This window comes from Cyanistes caeruleus, unplaced genomic scaffold (genome assembly GCF_971803275.1).
Source record: "Cyanistes caeruleus unplaced genomic scaffold, bCyaCae1.hap1.1 HAP1_SCAFFOLD_87, whole genome shotgun sequence".
Classification (NCBI taxonomy): domain Eukaryota; kingdom Metazoa; phylum Chordata; class Aves; order Passeriformes; family Paridae; genus Cyanistes; species Cyanistes caeruleus.
In genome coordinates this window covers 897257-914687 of record NW_028255892.1, presented here as the reverse complement: position 1 = coordinate 914687, position 17431 = coordinate 897257, and the positions used below count along the sequence as shown (strand labels likewise).

At 52.1% G+C, this 17431-nt stretch overlaps 3 protein-coding genes and 1 pseudogene across 6 annotated transcripts in view; 2 read left to right on the top strand and 2 right to left on the bottom strand.

Moving 5' to 3' along the window:
* LOC111942164 (uncharacterized) overlaps nucleotides 1–17431 on the top strand; it is a 360854-nt gene that overhangs the window by 303118 nt on the left and 40305 nt on the right. The window lies entirely within an intron of this gene.
* On the top strand, nucleotides 60–10698 carry LOC147646686 (serine/threonine-protein kinase PAK 1-like). 4 transcript variants are annotated; one of them, XM_086873124.1, is made up of 11 exons: nucleotides 81–1704; nucleotides 2126–4301; nucleotides 4708–5212; nucleotides 5421–5484; nucleotides 5811–5859; nucleotides 6870–6979; nucleotides 7745–7862; nucleotides 8256–8355; nucleotides 8775–8971; nucleotides 9876–10013; nucleotides 10466–10698. In XM_086873124.1, exons 3-11 carry the CDS (start codon nucleotides 4975–4977, stop codon nucleotides 10556–10558), a joined length of 1107 nt encoding a protein of 368 aa, XP_086729250.1. In that variant the 5' UTR covers nucleotides 81–1704; nucleotides 2126–4301; nucleotides 4708–4974; the 3' UTR covers nucleotides 10559–10698. The 4 variants fall into 4 exon arrangements, with proteins under 4 accessions (XP_086729249.1, XP_086729250.1, XP_086729252.1 ...); XM_086873123.1 differs by having other exon boundaries at nucleotides 60–1704; nucleotides 2126–5212; XM_086873126.1 differs by having other exon boundaries at nucleotides 100–3807; nucleotides 4264–5212.
* On the bottom strand, nucleotides 1468–2409 carry LOC147646687 (uncharacterized; annotated as a pseudogene).
* Nucleotides 13374–17360, bottom strand: LOC147646685 (uncharacterized). The gene has a single exon (XM_086873127.1). The coding sequence runs from the start codon at nucleotides 15301–15303 to the stop codon at nucleotides 14464–14466; it is 840 nt and encodes a 279-aa protein (XP_086729253.1). The 5' UTR covers nucleotides 15304–17360; the 3' UTR covers nucleotides 13374–14463.

Sequence of the window (17431 nt, the reverse complement as noted above, 5' to 3'; positions counted from 1 at the left end):
GAACCACGAGTGACGGCAGAAGCAGCCAATGGCAGCCAGCGGCGGGCTCTGCACACGGCACAGCCCCGCCCCGCGCTCTCAGGGCCCGCCCCGGGCTGCGTGAGGGGAAAGGCGGGGACGAGGAACAGCCCTGGAACGGGCCCGGCCCGAGCCGCCATTGAGCTCCCAACACAAACAAAGTTCTCCGCACCTCCCGGCTCACCTTGCCCAGCCCTGGCTGCTGGGTGCCTCCGGCTCAGCGGGAAACTCTGGAGCCTCATGCACGTCTAATTAGGAGCATCAGTGCATCGCTTTGATTTCCCCCAAAAAAGGGAACCCGCCCTCCAAACCCCTTCAGCTGAGTGGAGGAGAGGAGAGATTTCTTGCAGAAAACTCCCAAAAGTACCAAAACCAAAGCGAAGTGAGCAAGGACCCCCCAGCAGCGCCTCTCTGCCGTCCCAGCTGAAGCCCTCGCTGGCTGCTCCAGGCTGGAGCGGCACACTGGGAGCACTGGGAAGGGGCCCCGGCTCGGGGCGCAGCCCCCGGGGCAGCCCCACGGCCCCCACGGCAGCTCCAAGGCTCCGCCAGCCGGGATGGAACGTGGGACGGGAGCAGGGGAAGGGACGGGGATACCGGAGCCGAGGGAATACGAGGGACACCGGGGGCACTTCACGAGCATTTAACGCAAAAGATAAAATCATAAGGGAGACAAAAGCAACAGAACCTGTAGCACCATAGCACAGGGCCACACAAGGACATGTCCCACTGCTGTGGGGTGATGCTGGCCCGAGTCCAGGTACCCACCACAGCTGCTCTCTCACTGCCCTCCACAGCCACACAGGGAGAGAAAATTTAACCAAGGGTTCATGAGTTAAGGACCCGGGAGCATTTCCTCATCAAATGAAGTCACGGATAAAACAGGAGATTTGACTTGAATTTATTGCCAATAAGCTCAGAGCAGGAGAATAAGAAGACCCTTAAAAGCACCTTCCTTCCACCCCTCCCTCCTTCCAGCTCTGCATCCTAACCTGGCAGTGCAGGGATACAGGGAATGGAGCCATGGTCAGTTCATCTCCTGGGGCTTTTCCTGCTGCTCAGGGACAGGAGTCATTCCCCTGCTGCACTCTGGGATCTCTCCCACCAGAGAGGTCTCCAGGAACTTCTCCAACCTGAGTCCATTCCATGGGGAGCAGCCCCCTCACAGTGCTGCAGCGTGGGTCACTCTGCCACAGGGTCAGACCTTCCAGGACAGGCGGCTCCAGCAGGGGCCCCTCTGTCCACAGGTGTCCCCTGGGGTCACAGCCTCATCTCAGGCATTCCCCTGCTCGGGCATGGGCTTCTCCAGGGGCTGTGGGTGTATCTCTGCATTCTGGTGAATCTCCAGGGGCAGTCAATCTGCAATTCCCATTGTTAGTCTGTGTTCTGATGGATATTCCTGCCCCTGTGTTCATCCAGGTGCCCACAGGGAGTCAGGAAGATCTGTTTGGTCTAGGTTGAGCTCTGTGAGAAGCTCTTCCCACACTGGGGACACTCGTAGGGCCTCACCCCAGTGTGGATGTGTCGGTGCCTGATGAGGGTGCAGTTTTGTGAAGCCCTTCCCACAGTCAGGGCAGTGGAAGGGCCTCTCCTCTGTGTGAATCCACTGATGTTTGATGAGACTTGAGCTCATTGGAAATCTCTTCCCACACTCAGGATGCACCGGTGTGCCCTGAGGTTGGAGCTCCAGCTGAAGCCCTCTCCACACTCCCCACACGTGTAGGGCATTTCCCCTGTGTGTATCTTCTGGTGACAAATCAGATTGGACATCTCAATGAAGCTCTTCCCACATTCCCCACACTCGCTGGGGCATTCTCCTGTGTGGATGTTCTGGTGCCAGATCAGGTGGGAGCTGCGACTGAAGCTCTTCCCACATTCCAAGCACTTTCCAGGCTTTTCCCCTGTGTGGATCCTATGGTGGTTAATCAGGACAGAGATCTTCCTGAACCTCTTCCCACACTCCCCACACTCCTAGGGGCTCTCCCCAGTGTGAATCACCTGGTGCCAGATCAGATGGGAGCTGTTCTTGAAGCCCTTCCCACACTCCCCACACTCCCAGAGCCATTTCCCAGGGTGGATCCTTTGGTGTTTCCTCCACTTGAAGCTCCAGCTGAAGCTCTTCCCACATTCCAAGGATTTGTGGGGCTTCTCCCTGCCATGAGCTCTCTCCCCCAGCTCTGAGCTCCGGCAGGATCTCCAGATGCCTTCCTGGCACAGGGGGGATCTTTCCTCTTTGCAGCTCCCTGGGCTGGGTTTGCAGCCCCTCCTCATGCAGGATCTCTGGGGATTTTCCTCCTCCTCCATCTGGCCATGGCTTGGGAATGACAAATCCTGATTTGGGGGTAAACAAAGTGGGAGTGCCTTGAAGTAGAGGCTCCTCCTGCCTAAGTCCATGTCTCGAGCTCAGCAGGAGCCTTGTGTCCATGAAAATCTCCAAAATATCAAGATTCAGCCCCAAAAAAGTGTCCCAGGATTTCCCCATCTCTTGTCTTTCCTATTTGGGATTCCAGAGGTTTCCCTTCCCTGGGATGATGGGGGTCCAAGGGCTCCAGGGGTTCCCTCTCCTCTGGGGTCCTCCTTAGCGATGATCCAGGGGCTTTTGGGGGTCCATGGGCTCCCTTCTCCCCTGATCTCTGCTTTGAGATCCCAGGGATCCCAGGAGTCTCTCCTCTCCAGGCTCCCACCTCTCCAAGCTGCCAGGGTCCCCCAGCTCTGGGATCGCCCCTCTCTGCTCTCCCCACTCTGGGGGTCCCAGGGGTTCCTCTCCTCTGCTCTCCCAGGGGTCCCCAGGACCAATGTCCTCCCCCAGCCAATACTGGGCAATGGCCACGTGGACCCCAAAGATCCCCCAAGGGGCTCAGCTTTGGGGTCCTGCAAGATCCAAACCTACACACCCAGAGAAAAAAACCTCCCAGGGATGCCAGACAATATATGGGGCTCAATTCCGCAATCTGCAAGTTCCAAACACACCCCAATTAAAAGACCCTCTCAGGGACCCCCTGACAGATTTGGGACCAGCTCCCCCTCTCTGCTCACCTGCAGGATGAGGTGGGGGCGATGGGCCCGTGGCCGGGGGTGCTGCGGACACAGAGGGCACTGGAACCTCCAGCTTCTCCTTCTATTCCTGTTCCTGCTCCTCCTTTTCCTTTCTCCCTCCTCCTGCTCCTCCTCCTTCCCAATCCCATCTCCTCCCCAGTTCCTGCCTTCTGTATATTTACAGTGAAGAACCTTGCTTGTTTTTAGAACTAGAACAAAAATTCCAGCTGGAAGAAGCCTTGCTGGTTTTATTCAGCAGTATCAGTGACTACAGGTCGTGTTTGCTTTGGTTTGGTGCTGTCCTCGTTCCTCCTCAGTGCTCAGGCTGGGCTATGGGGTGTCCTTGTTTGCTGCATTTTCAGAGTTCCTCTTGGATCCTTTGGGCAATAGGCTGTGCCCTGGGAGGATTCTTTGTGCTCCTTTGTGACACAGGAGAAGCTTCCAGGCGGTTTTTGCGTGAGCGGCTGCTGTGGTGTCACAGGAGCGTTGCCACGTCCCCGTGGTGTTCCCGTTGCTGTGGGACACGGAGGCCTCAGCGTCCAGAGCGGCTCTGGGCGCCTGCTCGTTGCCAGAGGATCCTCCTGCCCGAGGCATTCTCAGCAGCCAGCCCAGCCCCTGACGGGTTTCCTTCTGTGCTTGCAGGGGTACAGTCTGCAGACGTGTGCAGCGCAGCCAAAATGATGCAGCAAGTGGTTGCTGCAGTTGGCACTCTGTTCTCTGTGGCTTATTCGGGGTATTTTTTAACCCACTTGGCACGTAAGTTGAGGTTTTCCCTCGGTGCAGCCTCTGTGGCTTCGGGCTTGCTGTGTGCTTTCTGTTCTTCATCTGCAACGGAGTTGACTCTGTAACCAAATTGCCATGAGGACAGGGTTGGTTTGGGAGAGCTCCTGCCAGCAGCTGCAGCTGAAAAAGGGGGTGTCTGCAGCCAGCGGGGCGTGCACAGCATTTGCAATGAGGCCTGGGGGGGTTCTGTTCCCTCAAGCGGGGAGTCTGTGGCAGCGGAGCCTGGAACTCCCTCTGTTTGCTGCTCCAGCCAAGAGCTGACACAGCCCAGTATTTTGTGCTGCTCTCTTGCTTGCTGTGTGAAGGGCCTGTGGCTCCTGGAGGGATGCTGTGAAAGCAAAATGCTCTCTCGGGCTTGCCTTGCTCATTTCCCACCACAGGCAGTTTTTTCCTAACAACATCTGGTTCACGTTCCCTCTCCCGTTGCAGGGCACCTCACGCGTGGATCCCCAGCAGCTCCTCCTTCGGTGAGTGGCAAAGGAAGCTTTGGTGTTCAGAATTGTGCAGCAAGTTGTGAGCTCGGCGTGTGGCAGCCGAGTGCCAGCCTGGGAGGCTGAAGGAAAGTTCCTGTCAGTGTCTTTGCAGCAGCAGCAGCAGCAGCAAAGAGATCCCTGGCAGTTTTCTCTGTTTCTGCTGAAGAGCTTTTGAAGAGCTGCAGGACTGGTTTTGCAGGCAGAAGATTGCTTGCTGGCTTTAGCCATGCTGGAATATGGAATTCCCAACAATAAGTGGCAATGTCGACTTGAGCCCATTGTTAGTTTGAACAGCTCTGAACCCTATTTCTGCTTAGTGCAGCTGGATGTGTAGCTGAGGATAAAGAAGGTGATAACTGAGATAGAACTTCTCGTCCCTCACACTCCCGTCTGTCCACAGGGCACCAAAGCAGCATCAGCACCTCCTCTGGCTCCCTCTGCTTGCAAAGAGGAGGCCAAAGAGGAGGAAGAGAGCAGTGAACTTCCCTCTGTTCTGGGAGACGAGGGCGAACACCCCGCGGTTTGGGAAAACAACAGCGAGGCTCCCGCGGTGTGGGACAAGGACAGTGGACATCTCCCGGTGGGGGACGAGGACGGTGGACATCCTGTGGCTTGGGAAGAGGAGGGTGAACATCTTCCAGCATGGGAAGCGGACAGAGAATGTCCCATGGCTTGGAAAGATGATGATGAACCTGCAGCTTTTTGGGAAGAGGACAGAGAAGCTGCAGAGTTTTGGGAAGAGGAAAGAGAAGATGCTGTGCTTTGGGAAGAAGATGGAGAACCTCCCTCTGCTCCTGAAGAGGACACTGAAGCTCCCTGTGCTGCAGGATCCTGGGCTGAACATTCTGACAGCAGCACAGCCCTGCAGCCAGAGGGGAGCGGGGAGTGGAGCCTGATGCAGCTGAGTACGTCTGCTCTGTTCCTGTGTGCCAGAGCAGGGTGCTGTGTGTGTGTCTCAGCATCAGCTGCACCCAGGGTTGCTCTGCAGCTAAATGGCACAGGGTCATTTATTGTCCTTCCCCAGCTGAGAGCAAGGGGCTCCCGGCCCCAGGGAGTGGGGCTGCATTCTGGCTCTCATCTGAGAGGGAGCATCTTCCCCCTGGTTTCTTTCAGGGAACACGGTGAGCGTGGGGGAGCCTGCCGAGAAATACCTGGAACTGGAGCAGATTGGCCAAGGGTAAGTGCAAGGCAGTTACTTCTGCACAAGCAGGGCCCAGGTATTTTGCTGGTGCAGGATGCAGTGAGAAGTCAGGAGAGCTCCAAACCCCTTCAGACACTGGGGTACGATGCTGCTGCCTCTCAGTGCTGATCAGAATTGATAACTGTGGTCAGAAGGCACCTTGCATGGCAGAGGGCTGGTGGCTGCTGTGCTGTTGTTTGAAGGGTGGATGCACTCGGGTGTTTTGTGAACGCTGCAGGCAGCAGAGATCTCCTGTCTGGGCTGGCTTTCACTGCCAAGGCCTAAAGCGCTGCTTCTTTCTTCTCTGCTGTTTTTGTCTCCAGGGCTTTTGGAACCGTTTCCAAAGGACTCGACAGGGCCACGGGAGGAGAGGTCAGTGTCAACACGCCCAGCACGTCTGGCATCTCTCGAGGGCTTTCCCCTCTGCTGGGAGCTGTGGCTGGAGCTGTGGGGCCCAGCAGAGCTTTCCTGCACAGGCTGCTCCTCTGAAGGCAGAGCAGGGTCAGCCTGCAGAGCACAGCTGGGACAGACTTGGTCCTTCTCAAGTGCCCAAAGGAAGGCAAGGAGGGCAGCGGTGTCTGTCAGAGCAGGACACCCTGGCCTGGTCTTCATGTCTAAAAGTGTGAATGCATCAGCTGGTGGAGACTGAGGCTCAATTTACCTTCATCCCAGCCTCGAACAGGAACACTATTTAGCAGTTTTATCATCCTGAGTTTCATCAGGATACCTCAAGGCCTAATTAAGGACAGATCCTGCTTGGGCTCAGTTTGGGGTTTTAGTTCTACTTCAGCTGTTCCCACAGAGCCAGGGAGAGAAATGAGAAGATGGATGTGCAGAGCAAAGCTCTCTCCTAAACCCTGCAGCTGTGTTTGGGTCTGGTGTCAGTGGCAGCTGGGACAGGGATTATCTGAGCAATGGATGTGCACGTTTGCTTTGTTGTGCTATCCCAAACAGGGCAGGGACATTTGAAATCATGGCCAAATGCCATAGAATTGCTAAAGGGTTCCCGGCTGTTTTGCTCTGTGTGCACAGAAACAGAATTACCTCCTGCTTGCAAAATGTGTTGGAATAATAATCCTAAGAGTGCTGAGGCCATTTGAGAAGACTGTAGGTGCAGAGAATGTTGTTAGAGCTTGGAGGCTGACAGCTGAGGGAGCATTTCTGCAGAGCTTACAGAGCCAAATGTCTCTGGCCATGAGTCCTGTAACAGCCCCAGCGAGCAGAGCAATGGGCTGTGGGAATGGCACTTGCTGAGCTCTGGTGTCCCATCCCAAGGCAGTTTGGCACAGCCCGGCTCGCTCGCTCCAAAAAGACTCGCTCCGTCTTTGCTGTGGCCTCCTGCCACAGACTGCTCCAGTTAAAGGTCTGCAATGTCCCTTCAGGTGGCCATCAAGAAAATGAGTCTCAGAGGGCAGAACAGGGAACAAGCTGTGAATGAGGTCGTGGTCCTGAAGGACAAGAAGAACCCCAACATTGTCAACTCTCTGGACAGGTGAGTGCTTCAGGTCTTCTCCCGTGCACGGGCCCTGCGTTCATCTTTCCTGGCATCCCCAGTCTGTAGCCTGTTCTGAAAATGCCTGACCCGGCCATATCTTCCCAGAACAACAGCCTGGCACTTCACTCCTTCCATGTGCTTTTGTTGCTTTGCTTTGGCTTTTTCTTCAAGTTGACCCCATTTGCTGTGTTTTACAGCAAGTGCTGATAAACCCTGGTAGAAATTATTTTCCTTGTCTTCTTCTTCCCAGCCCTGTCCCATTGCTGCAGGTGCCAGGAAAACCAGGTTCTTGTTTCCAGAAATGCCTCATTTGCCCATTTTTCCATGGCCTTGCCTATTTCTGAAGGGACTTTGTGCAAGGTTTTCCAAGCATTTGACTGCTTTTGCCCCAAGTGCTGCACAGCCTCCTCCCCTGCATAACTCTGGAAGTTGTGTTGCCTTGTTCCGGAGGGAATGGTGGAACTGATGAGCTCAGATGCTGAAGCAGCTGGGGGCAAGTGTTGTGGTTCCACATTGAGCTGGGCTGTTGCTAAAGTGCATTTTTCACCTGCTTGCCATCTAAGGCCTCTCCTTTCTCCCAGGTGCCTCCTTCTCCTTCAGACTGTGCAGATTCCAAGGCCTGTGCAGCCTGGCAGGAATGTCTCTCCATCTGATTCTGTCCTCACTGACAAGTGACCTGGGAACAAAACTCCACTCTGGGCTTTTCCCTGGGGGAATTGAGCAATGCACATTCATCTCTGTGCCATTGTTCTCCTCTTCCAGCTTCCTTGTTGATGGAGATCTCTGGCTGGTGATGGAATACATGGATGGAGGAACTTTGCAGGACGTTGTCAGACAGACACGCATGGCTGAAGGAGAGATGGCAGCTGTCAGTCAGGAGGTGAGGGATCCTGCTTGTGCTTCCCATGGCTGGGACACCATGGTCCTTCCAAAGAGGCTGTGAGAGCAGAGTGGCTCCATGCTCAGGCCTTTCTTTCTGTGTTGTTTTTATGAGCTGGAGAGGAAAGAGCCTCTGAAGTGAATGGCCTGCAAATATCACTGCATTTCTACTCTGCTCATGTCCCTCTTTCCTGCTGTTGTGGTACTCTCTGTCTTTTTTGGATCTGATTTCCTGTTCTCAGCTTTGCCTTGAACCTTTTGCCTTGAGCTTGTCTGCACTGCACTCCTGGGCTGTCACAGCAAAGTTGCTGCTGGCAGAATTCTAAACTGTCCTTTCTTGTATGATATATTCCGGCCTCTGATTTTTTCCCTCGTGTTTCTTGTTGTCTCTCAGTGTCTGCAGGGCCTGGATTTCCTCCATTCCAACCGGGTGATCCACAGAGATCTGAAGAGCTCCAACATCCTTCTGGGAATGGACGGCTCTGTCAAGCTGGGTGGGTGTTCCTGGCCAGGCACGGCGCTCCCGGGGTGCGGCTGTGGGGCTGCTTCCCAGTGAGGGCCAGAGCCCCACAAGTGCTGCTGGTGGCACTGCCCGGCCCCTGCTGCCAGCTGAGAGCGGCTGCCCCGTGCAGAGAGCTCAGGAGAGGAGCAGGCTGTCAGGAGTACCTTTGCTCTGGGTATGGCCCTCCCAGAGGGGCAGGAGTTGCAATCTAAAGCTTCAAAGGAAATCAGTAAAAGCCAAGCATGAAAGCTGAGGGCTTCTTTAAGGGTCCAGTTCCATCTTTCCTTGGCTACAGCCCTGAGCACTTTTCCAGCTGGATTCAGCACTGCATTCCCAGACTGAGAGTGGGGAATCTTTGTGCTTGGTTTCCTCATTGCAGCTGCCTTTGACAGTGCTTGTTTCTGTCCTCAGCTGATTTTGGCCTCTGTGCTCAGCTCAGCCCTGAGCAGGACCAGTGCAGCTCCATGGTGGGCACTGCTCACTGGATGGCCCCAGAAGTTGTGACCAGTTCTCCTTACGGCCCCAAGGTGGACATCTGGTCCTTTGGCATTGTGACCATCGAGATGGTGGAAGGAGAACCTCCTTACTTCCAGCAAACGGGGGCCATGGTAAGAGGCAAATTCTCCAGGCTTTGCAGAGGCCTGTGAGCACAGGGTGACCCTGCACTGGGAGGAGCAGCTGGAGGTTTCTGCACATCGCAAAGGGAATTCCCACAGCACCTGAGCCTGAACACAGACAAATATTCTGCAGTCTCCAGCAACAATTTGCTTTGGGATTTAAGTTGTTGCAGCTCTTGTGAGGATGACCCAAATACATGAAGCAAGTGCATCAGCTCTAATGTTGTCTTGCAGAAAACCCCAAACCAACCCCAACACCCACACCCAAACCCAACAAGATTTCTGGAGGAGTTTCTAAAAGAGGTTTTGTGAGATGAACTCCCCCTGGCTCTTCTCACTGGGAAACTTGTCTAAAACATGAAGATGATTGTTTAACATCCCCACACTCTAACATATTTCTTTCCTTCCTTTCACTTTCTCTGTGTCACCAAGCCTGAGCTTTCAGCCACACAAACCTGCTGTTCCTTGCCTGGCAGTTTCTGGCATGGGGCATCAGGAATGCTTTTAACTTGAGTGTCAGTGGCACTGCAGAGATGCATTTGATGTAAGAATCCCTTGAAATAACACAGGCAGACCACACTGACTCTTGAAAATGGCCTGTAAAGCTGGTGTGTGTATTTGGAGAAGCAAAATGGGCTATTTCTGATGGAGGTTCCTACTGACAAAGTCAGCCAATGCAGTCGGCTCTGAAGGCAAGATCATTTGGATGTTGCAATGTCTGTGGCTGCACCAGGGTTTGGGTTTTTTGGCTGGCCCAGAAGAATGAGCTGTGAGCAGCAGCATCTGTGCCAGGGAGGAAAGTGCCCGGGGAGCTGGGGCAGAGAAAGCGGGCTGGATGTGAGCACGTGTGGGTGTGGAGGAAGCTGTCAGAGCGCTGTGTTTGCTTTTCCTGCAGGCCCGCGCTCTGATCCGGCAGAACGGGAGCCCGCAGCTGCAGGAGCCCAGGCGCCTGTCGGCTCTGCTGCGGGACTTCCTCGAGTGCAGCCTGGAGCCGGACGAGGAGCGGCGCTTCTCTGCCCAGGAGCTGCTGCAGGTGAATGCCAAGCGGCTGCGGGGGAAACGGCAGCGCCAGGGAGGGCTTTTCTTGTGGGGCCCCCCTCCCATCATCTCCAGTCCCGCTGCTTTTCACACGCAAAGCCAGCAGAATCCTCGCCTGCTTTGGCTTGGCAGGCTCCTGTCGAGCTCATCTGGAGCTGGTGCCCCGCCACGAGCGGGGACATCTTCAAGCACATCAGGTGGCTCAGAGCCCTGCCTGACCTGAGCCTGGATGTTTCCAGGGAGGAGCCACCTCCCACATCTCTGGGCTCCCTCTCTCAGTGTTTCCCCACTCTCCTGCTACAGCAATTCTTCTTTACATCTAATCTGAGCCTGCTTCCCTCTCTTGACTTTCAAACCATTCCCCTTTGTCCTGTTGCAACAGAGCCTGTGAGGAACTTGAGTCTGGAAAGTAACAGTTCATTTCTTTCTTTTTTATCCCTTGGGCAGCACCCATTTTTGTCATCAGCCAAGCCTCTCTCCAGCCTGACCCCTCTGATCACTGCAGCAAAGCAACTGAGGGAGCAGCGCAGGAGGAGATGAAGCACAGGAGGCCAACTTTTCGTTTTAGTAGTTAGGAGAAGTAGTTAGGATAGTTGGCACTGTTAGTTAGTTAGTTAGGGAAGTTAGGACAGCCTGTTTGTTATGGCAGTTATTTGAATAAAATCTCTGTTAAACCTCAATCCCTTGAGGTGTCCTGTCCTTCTCCCGCTGTGACTCAGCTGCCCGGAGCACTGCGAGGGGAGAGCGGGCCCAGCCTCGCCCAGAGCTGAGCCCCAGCAGAGCCTGGCAGAGCCCAGAGCAGCCTCGGCATCTGCAGAGTCAGCCTGGAAGGAGGCGCTTGGAGCCTTCTGGGCTGCAGCCGGCTCTTGCTTACAAACTGTGTGCGCTGGAAAATGCCTCTGGTTCTGCGGGAGGGCAGAAGGGGCCCGGGGAAGGCCCAAGTGCTCCATGCAAGGGAAAAACCTGCCCTGTGTTTGTGATAAAGAACTATGTTGGTGTTGACCTTCGCTATTATGTGTTGGCTTTTGCAAATTATTATAATCACAACGATTTTGATATAGCACAGTTTGTAATCACTTTTAACTGCTTTTGATATAGTAGTGTTATAAATGACTTTCAAATTTCCAAACAATCAAATTTAATTAATTGATAACATAGCTTAATAAATTGGATACAAAATAATAAAAGAATACAATTTAGTAAAAGAATAGAATTTAGTAAAAAAGAGATACAATTAAGTAGATATAATCAGATACATATTTTATATATATATATATATATATACATGTGTGAATATAATTGGCCTGTGGTTACAAATGCTTAAGGCATAAGCAAAACCGACTGGGGTGTGGGGGGTTCTTCTCACCTCACCTCACGTACGAAACAAAGCACTTCAAGCTAAACTTATATACTGTATGCTTATACATATTCATTAATGTTTCCCATAAGTTTCCTCCTTTTTCTGATTTTACTGACCATTTATTTTCTAAACTACATCCTGTACCTTAATTTTGACGTGTAACATCTGCAAAGGGGTACATCTGCTTTGTAACACTAATTCTTGATCGTTTCTAATGATACCTTTAGTAACAGTTGCAATTTAAGTAGCACGAATCAATTCCATTTATCACACTGGGAATGGGGAACCCCTGCACTTCCATTTCCGGGCAAACCCCCCTTCCTGGGCACAGAGACCCCCTTGAACTTTCATTTCGGGGCACTGGGAACCCTGGAACTCCCTTACCCACCCCCAAAAACCCCTGCACCCCCTTATCTGGAACCTGGAATCCCCTGAACCCCCATTCTCGGGAATGGAAGCCTCCCAGAACCCCCATTTCTGGGCACCAGAACCCCCCTGAACCTCCATTTTCAGGCACCGGGACCCCTTGAGCCCCAGAACAGAGGAAGGGATCCCCCTGAACTCCCATTCCGCTGCAGCAGGACCCCCGTGCACCCCTGTATCCAGGACTGGAACCCTCCCAAACCCCCCATCCTCACACCCTGGGACCCCCCTGCAGCCAAGCCAGGCTGTTACCCCCCTGCTTTGTTGGTATAACCCAAAGTTATCTCCTCCCCTGCCCTGCCTATCATTGTATCCCAACCCCTTTTTCCAGCACCTTCCCTATCAATCTTGTCCACCCTGCCCCTTGTTTCCAAATGTCCCCTGTCAATCCTGCCTTATGCCAACCCCCTGCTTGGACGTCCCCTTTGGAAATCCCCTAATCCACAGCACCCCATTGGTCCATGTGTCCTATTCCCCTCCCCAGGATATCCCTCACTGGTTGAAATTGTATCCACCCCTGGGCCCTCCCCATATATAAATTGCTGTACGCTTGTGTTCTGTGTCTTTTGTCCCTGGACCCTTGGGAGACTAAACCTTTCTCTGAACCCCAATATAAAAGACCTTCCCCCCATTCTTGCCTCCACACTGTGCCTGACAGCTGTTAAGTGCTGTAGAGCATTGCTCTAAGCCACATCTCGGGTCATCCTGCTCCTGAGGTGTGTTCCACTCCTGGCGTGGAGCTGAGGAAGAGCTGACCGGCCTTGGCACCATTTCACACCCAGCTGATCCCAGTGTGTCCCCACTCTCTCCCAGGGCCCTCCAGCGTGTCCATCTCGCTGGTGCCCTTGAGCTGAAGCCAGCAGCTCCTGGTGCTGCTGGAAACTCCCCCGGCAATGCGGGCTCAGCTCCAGCTGCCAGGTGGAGCACGTCAGCCTGGAGCACCCCCTGAGCCGGCACTGGGGCACGGCCCGGCCCCCACAGCGTCGGGGACAGAAGGGGAGGCACTGGGGGGGCCCAGAGGGGGATTAGGGTGTGCTGGGAGGAACTGGGAGGGAGTTTGAGATAGCCTGGTTTAAACTGGGGAAGGGATTGAGGTGCTTAGGATGGCTGGGAAGGGGTTTGAAGGATGTTGGGGAGGGTGGGATGGGGTTCTGGGGGTCCTGGTGGACACTGGGAGGGAGTTTGGGGGTGCTGGGTGTCACTGGGAGGGATTTGAGTGAGCCTGGAGGAGCTGGAAGGAGATTGGGCATTGGAAAACAGGGATTAGGATGAGGTTGGTTGTGCTGGGAAGAGACTGGAAGGAGTCTTGATGAGTCCTGGTGGGGCTGGGAAGGGACTGGGAGAGGGTCTGGGGGTCCTGGGGCAGTGGGGAGAAATTGGGAGGGGGCTGAGGGATCCTGAGAGGAACAGGAGGGACTCTGCTGGGTCCTGAGGAGGCTGGGAAGAGACTGGCAGTGATTTACCAAAATAGTGATACTGATCTGGTATCAACACCAATCTGTTAATGGACAAAAAAACCTCTCCAACAGTTTAAAGTTACAAAGTGGACGTTTAATCACAGCACTGGGTGAGTGTGGGACTCACGCCTTAATATGCACTGCAAGTTCACAAAAGATTCCAGTGTCTATTTATTTACAGAAGTCTTAAAATATCTAAAATACTAATACATATTAATACTAATGCATATGCATAATGCTAACACTTCCCATTCCCCAGGTTTGATTAAAATGCACGGTAATGATTTAAAAAGTCATTATGCCTGCATGGTGGGCTCCTTAATTTGAGGAGGGGGTCATTTTGGCATGTAGTGGTCATCAAGAGATGAAGGAAAACCACTCTTCCTCACTCTCACCTTTCTACCTTTACAATGGTTGACATTACAAATAACATTTGGTACAATTCCAATTTCCTTCCTTGTGACTTTTAAATGGGTTTCCAGATGTAAGGTCTGTGATCTTCCTGAACCCGTTTATCAGTTTCTCTTTTCACATTATAAGCACAGCTGACCAAACATACAATGACAAGTAATTTTTTACCTAAGTTCAAGATTCATGAACTCAAATCCTGCTTCTCACTTAAATCATTAACTCTAACTAGTTCCAGCAAGGCCTATCTCTAGCCATAATCTCTAATTTTTCTCTAATTCTTAATTGTTTAAAATTAGTGACTCCAAAAGAGGTTTCAGAGGGTCCTGCGTGGGCTGGGAGAGACTGGGAGGGTCCTTGGAAAGGCTTTGATGTCTGTGAGAGGTTTTGGGGGTCCTGACCCCGGCAGTTGCCCCAGGGATGCGTGAAATGCCACCCGCAGCAAGATGCTGACGGGGACCGGGGGCTCCACGTTGGCCTTCATCTTCCTGGCACTGGGGCTCGGCTTCTGCCTGTGCAGGAAGGTGAGGTGGGGTCACGGGGGTCGTGTCCTCCCCTCCACAGAGTGTGTGTGCTCCCCTCTGGGCCCCCAAGCCCGGTGTCACCCCCTTTTCTCTGCCCACACAGCTCCTGAGGCAAAAGGTTCTTGAAGATTCAAAGTCAACAATTCCCACTGTCATTCTGTATCCTGTTGGATTTTCATTCCCCTGCTTTCATCCAGGTGCCCACAGGGAGCCAGGAAGATGTGGAGCCTCCCAGCCAGGTGTCTTCCCAACACGCATCACCAGGACCACGGATCACCAGGGCTCTGCCCAACGGGGGTCACTGGGGATCATCCAACGCCCATCCTCCCATGGGGGATGGAGCTGGAGCAGCGCACGAAGCTCTTCCCGCACTCGGGGCACTCGCAGGGCTTCCCTTACTGGTGACTCCGTTGGTGTCAAGGTTGAGCTGGTGGAGAAGCTCTTCCCACACTGGGGACACTCGTAGGGCCTCTCCCCAGTGTGGATGCGCCGGTGAACGGTGAGGTGGCCGTTGTACTGGAAGCTCTTCCCGCAGTCGGGGCAGCGGAAGGGCCTCTCGTCTGTGTGAATCCGCTCATGTTTGAGAACATCAGAGCTGCGCTGAAACCTCTTCCCACACTCGGGACACTCGAAGGGCCTCTCCCCAGTGTGGATGAGCTGGTGTGCCCTCAGGTAGGAGCTCCACCCAAAGCTCTTCCCACATTCCAAGCAGGTGTAGGGCCGTTCCCCTGTGTGGATCACCTGGTGTGTCATCAGGTCAGAGATACTTCTGAAGCTCTGCCCACATTTCCCACACTCATACGGCCGTTCCCCAGTGTGGATCACCTGGTGTTTCATCAGGTAAGATGTGTTGGTGAAGCTCTTCTCGCATTTCCCACACTCGTAGGGCTTTTCCCCAGTGTGAATCACCTGGTGCTGGATCAGTTGGGAGCTCCACCTGAAACCCTTCCCACATTCCAAGCACTTGTGGGGCTTTTCCTCCTGCTCTGAGCTCCGGCTGGATCTCTGGCCGTGTTCCTGGCACTGGGGGGATCTTTCCTCCTCGGAGCTCCCTGGACTGGATTTGCAGACCCTCCTTGTGCGGCATCTCTGGGGCTTTTTCTTCTCTTCCATCTCAACATAGTTTGGTGTTGAAAGACCCCCGAGCTGTTCACCAGTCTTAACAGAAGTAATTGTGAATGCCGTTTATTTCTATTATTAACACACCTTTTATAGGGTTCTACAGGGTCTGCGGGCAGAGCAAGTTACTATTGGCTAACACACACAGGTTTACATTCTTATCCTTGTACACAAGGATATTGTTTTGCTTTACTCTCTCTTCTGCAGGCAAGTTTCAAGGATTTCAGCCCTTAATATCACGACTTATTTCAAAGACTGGTTTGTGCAGACAGGCCTTTACTAATACATAAAATATAGCAACAATTCCCCCTTTCTCTTTTTGCACAAACCAGGCTTTGGGTGTGACTCATTCTATACTCTTATGAAGACAAGATAACACACAACTTAGACTTTCATCCCAATTAACATTATAAGTAAAGTCTGTCCCCCTTCTAGCACAAGAGACCTCAACCATCCAGTGATGCCCCAGCTGGAGAACCAACTTCCAATGGGGTCACTATCTTCTTTCAGGGCATGTAACCCATCCTGTAGCTGCTGCAGTTGCCCATGGATGGAAACGGAATGATCAGTAAGATTCAGACAGCACATGCCTTCAAACTCCCCACAACCATGTCCTTGTGCTAAGAGCAAAAAGTCAATTGTGGCTCGATTTTGTAATACTGCATGACGTACACTACTCACATCGGCTGAAAGCTCACTTAACATTGTGGATGTTAAGTTCAATTTTTTCTTAGTCTAACAAGCGAGCCTTTTTAGAGTTGCTAAGCTTTAATTCATTCAGGCTTCACTTTGACTGACTGATGTTTTTTATTTTATCAACTACATTCAGCAATTGGTGTAAGCTTGGATGGAAACAAAGTAAGTTTCCCAAAATAACAGGGTTTTCTATGTGGATTAGCAGGAATCTCATTCCATGCTCTATCTCCACTGATTAGGAATATGGAACTAATTAATCGCTTTGGTAATTGTTCTGTGAGATTGCACCACTAATAAAGGCTTTACTTTCAATGGTAGTAACGAGATCAGCTACATGGTTGTCTGCAGCCCAGTGCTGCATTACTTTGTTAGAATGACGTTTTGTCGGGGGTTCAAACATTATCCATCCACCTGAGGTATTGGTGGAACCTAACAAATCTAATTCTTCTGGGGGGCCCTATGGTAACATTGAGAACTTTGGTAATTTTTGCTTGCCAGCAGGCTTCAAGTTGTCTTAATGTGAAGCCAACAGTGCAATTGCACTCTTGCAACATTGCAAATTGATTCAGTCGAGTCTCATTACTAATTAAACCTTTAAATGCTGCTTGAGGATCCCATTCAGGTCTCCTATGAGACAGGTGTGAAAGGATCTCCAGGTGTGGCTAGGCTCACACACATTGACCTTTGGCCAGTTCAATGTGCCAGAGTGACCCATATGTTCTGTCACTTTTGGATGTTAGTTAGCAGACAGTTGGTCAGGACTATACACAACACAATTACCATAAGCAGTTTGTTCCATGTAAATGACACCATACTTGCAAACACACAGCTAAACTTTAACGTTAAATGAACTTTCAAAGATGCTTACACTACCTCTTGAAGGGGGGAAATGTTTATACTTTATACTAATATAACAATTACTACACAGGCTAAACTCTTAATCTTAAACTATTATCTAACTACTTTTACCACACATGCTCTGGTATATATGTAGTCTAAGTGTGGAAGCAATTTGCTGAAAGGGTAAACACACAACTACAATTTGCTTTATATACAGTTAGATGGAGTCTATACTTTTCTTAGATCTTCTACAGAATTTCCTTCACAAACAGACTATGATTTAACACGATTCAGTCTTGGAACGTTCACTGCTCCCGTGATGTCAGCTGGCAGCTGATCGGTGACTGAGGGCTTTGATGTTCAGGTTGTTCTTCACATCCTTCTAAATCTTAAAACAAAAGATAACTGAAAAATTGGTAGAGACACAACATCATAGTAACAACATAAAATTTCTGTTGGTAAACTGTCTGTGTAGTGTTCAGACACAACTGTGTCCTGACAGCTCCACTTCTGATCCATGTCTGGAGTACCAAGGCTGTGTGGTGACTTCTCTGTTCACTGGATCTCGTGTGTTCAGAGGCACACA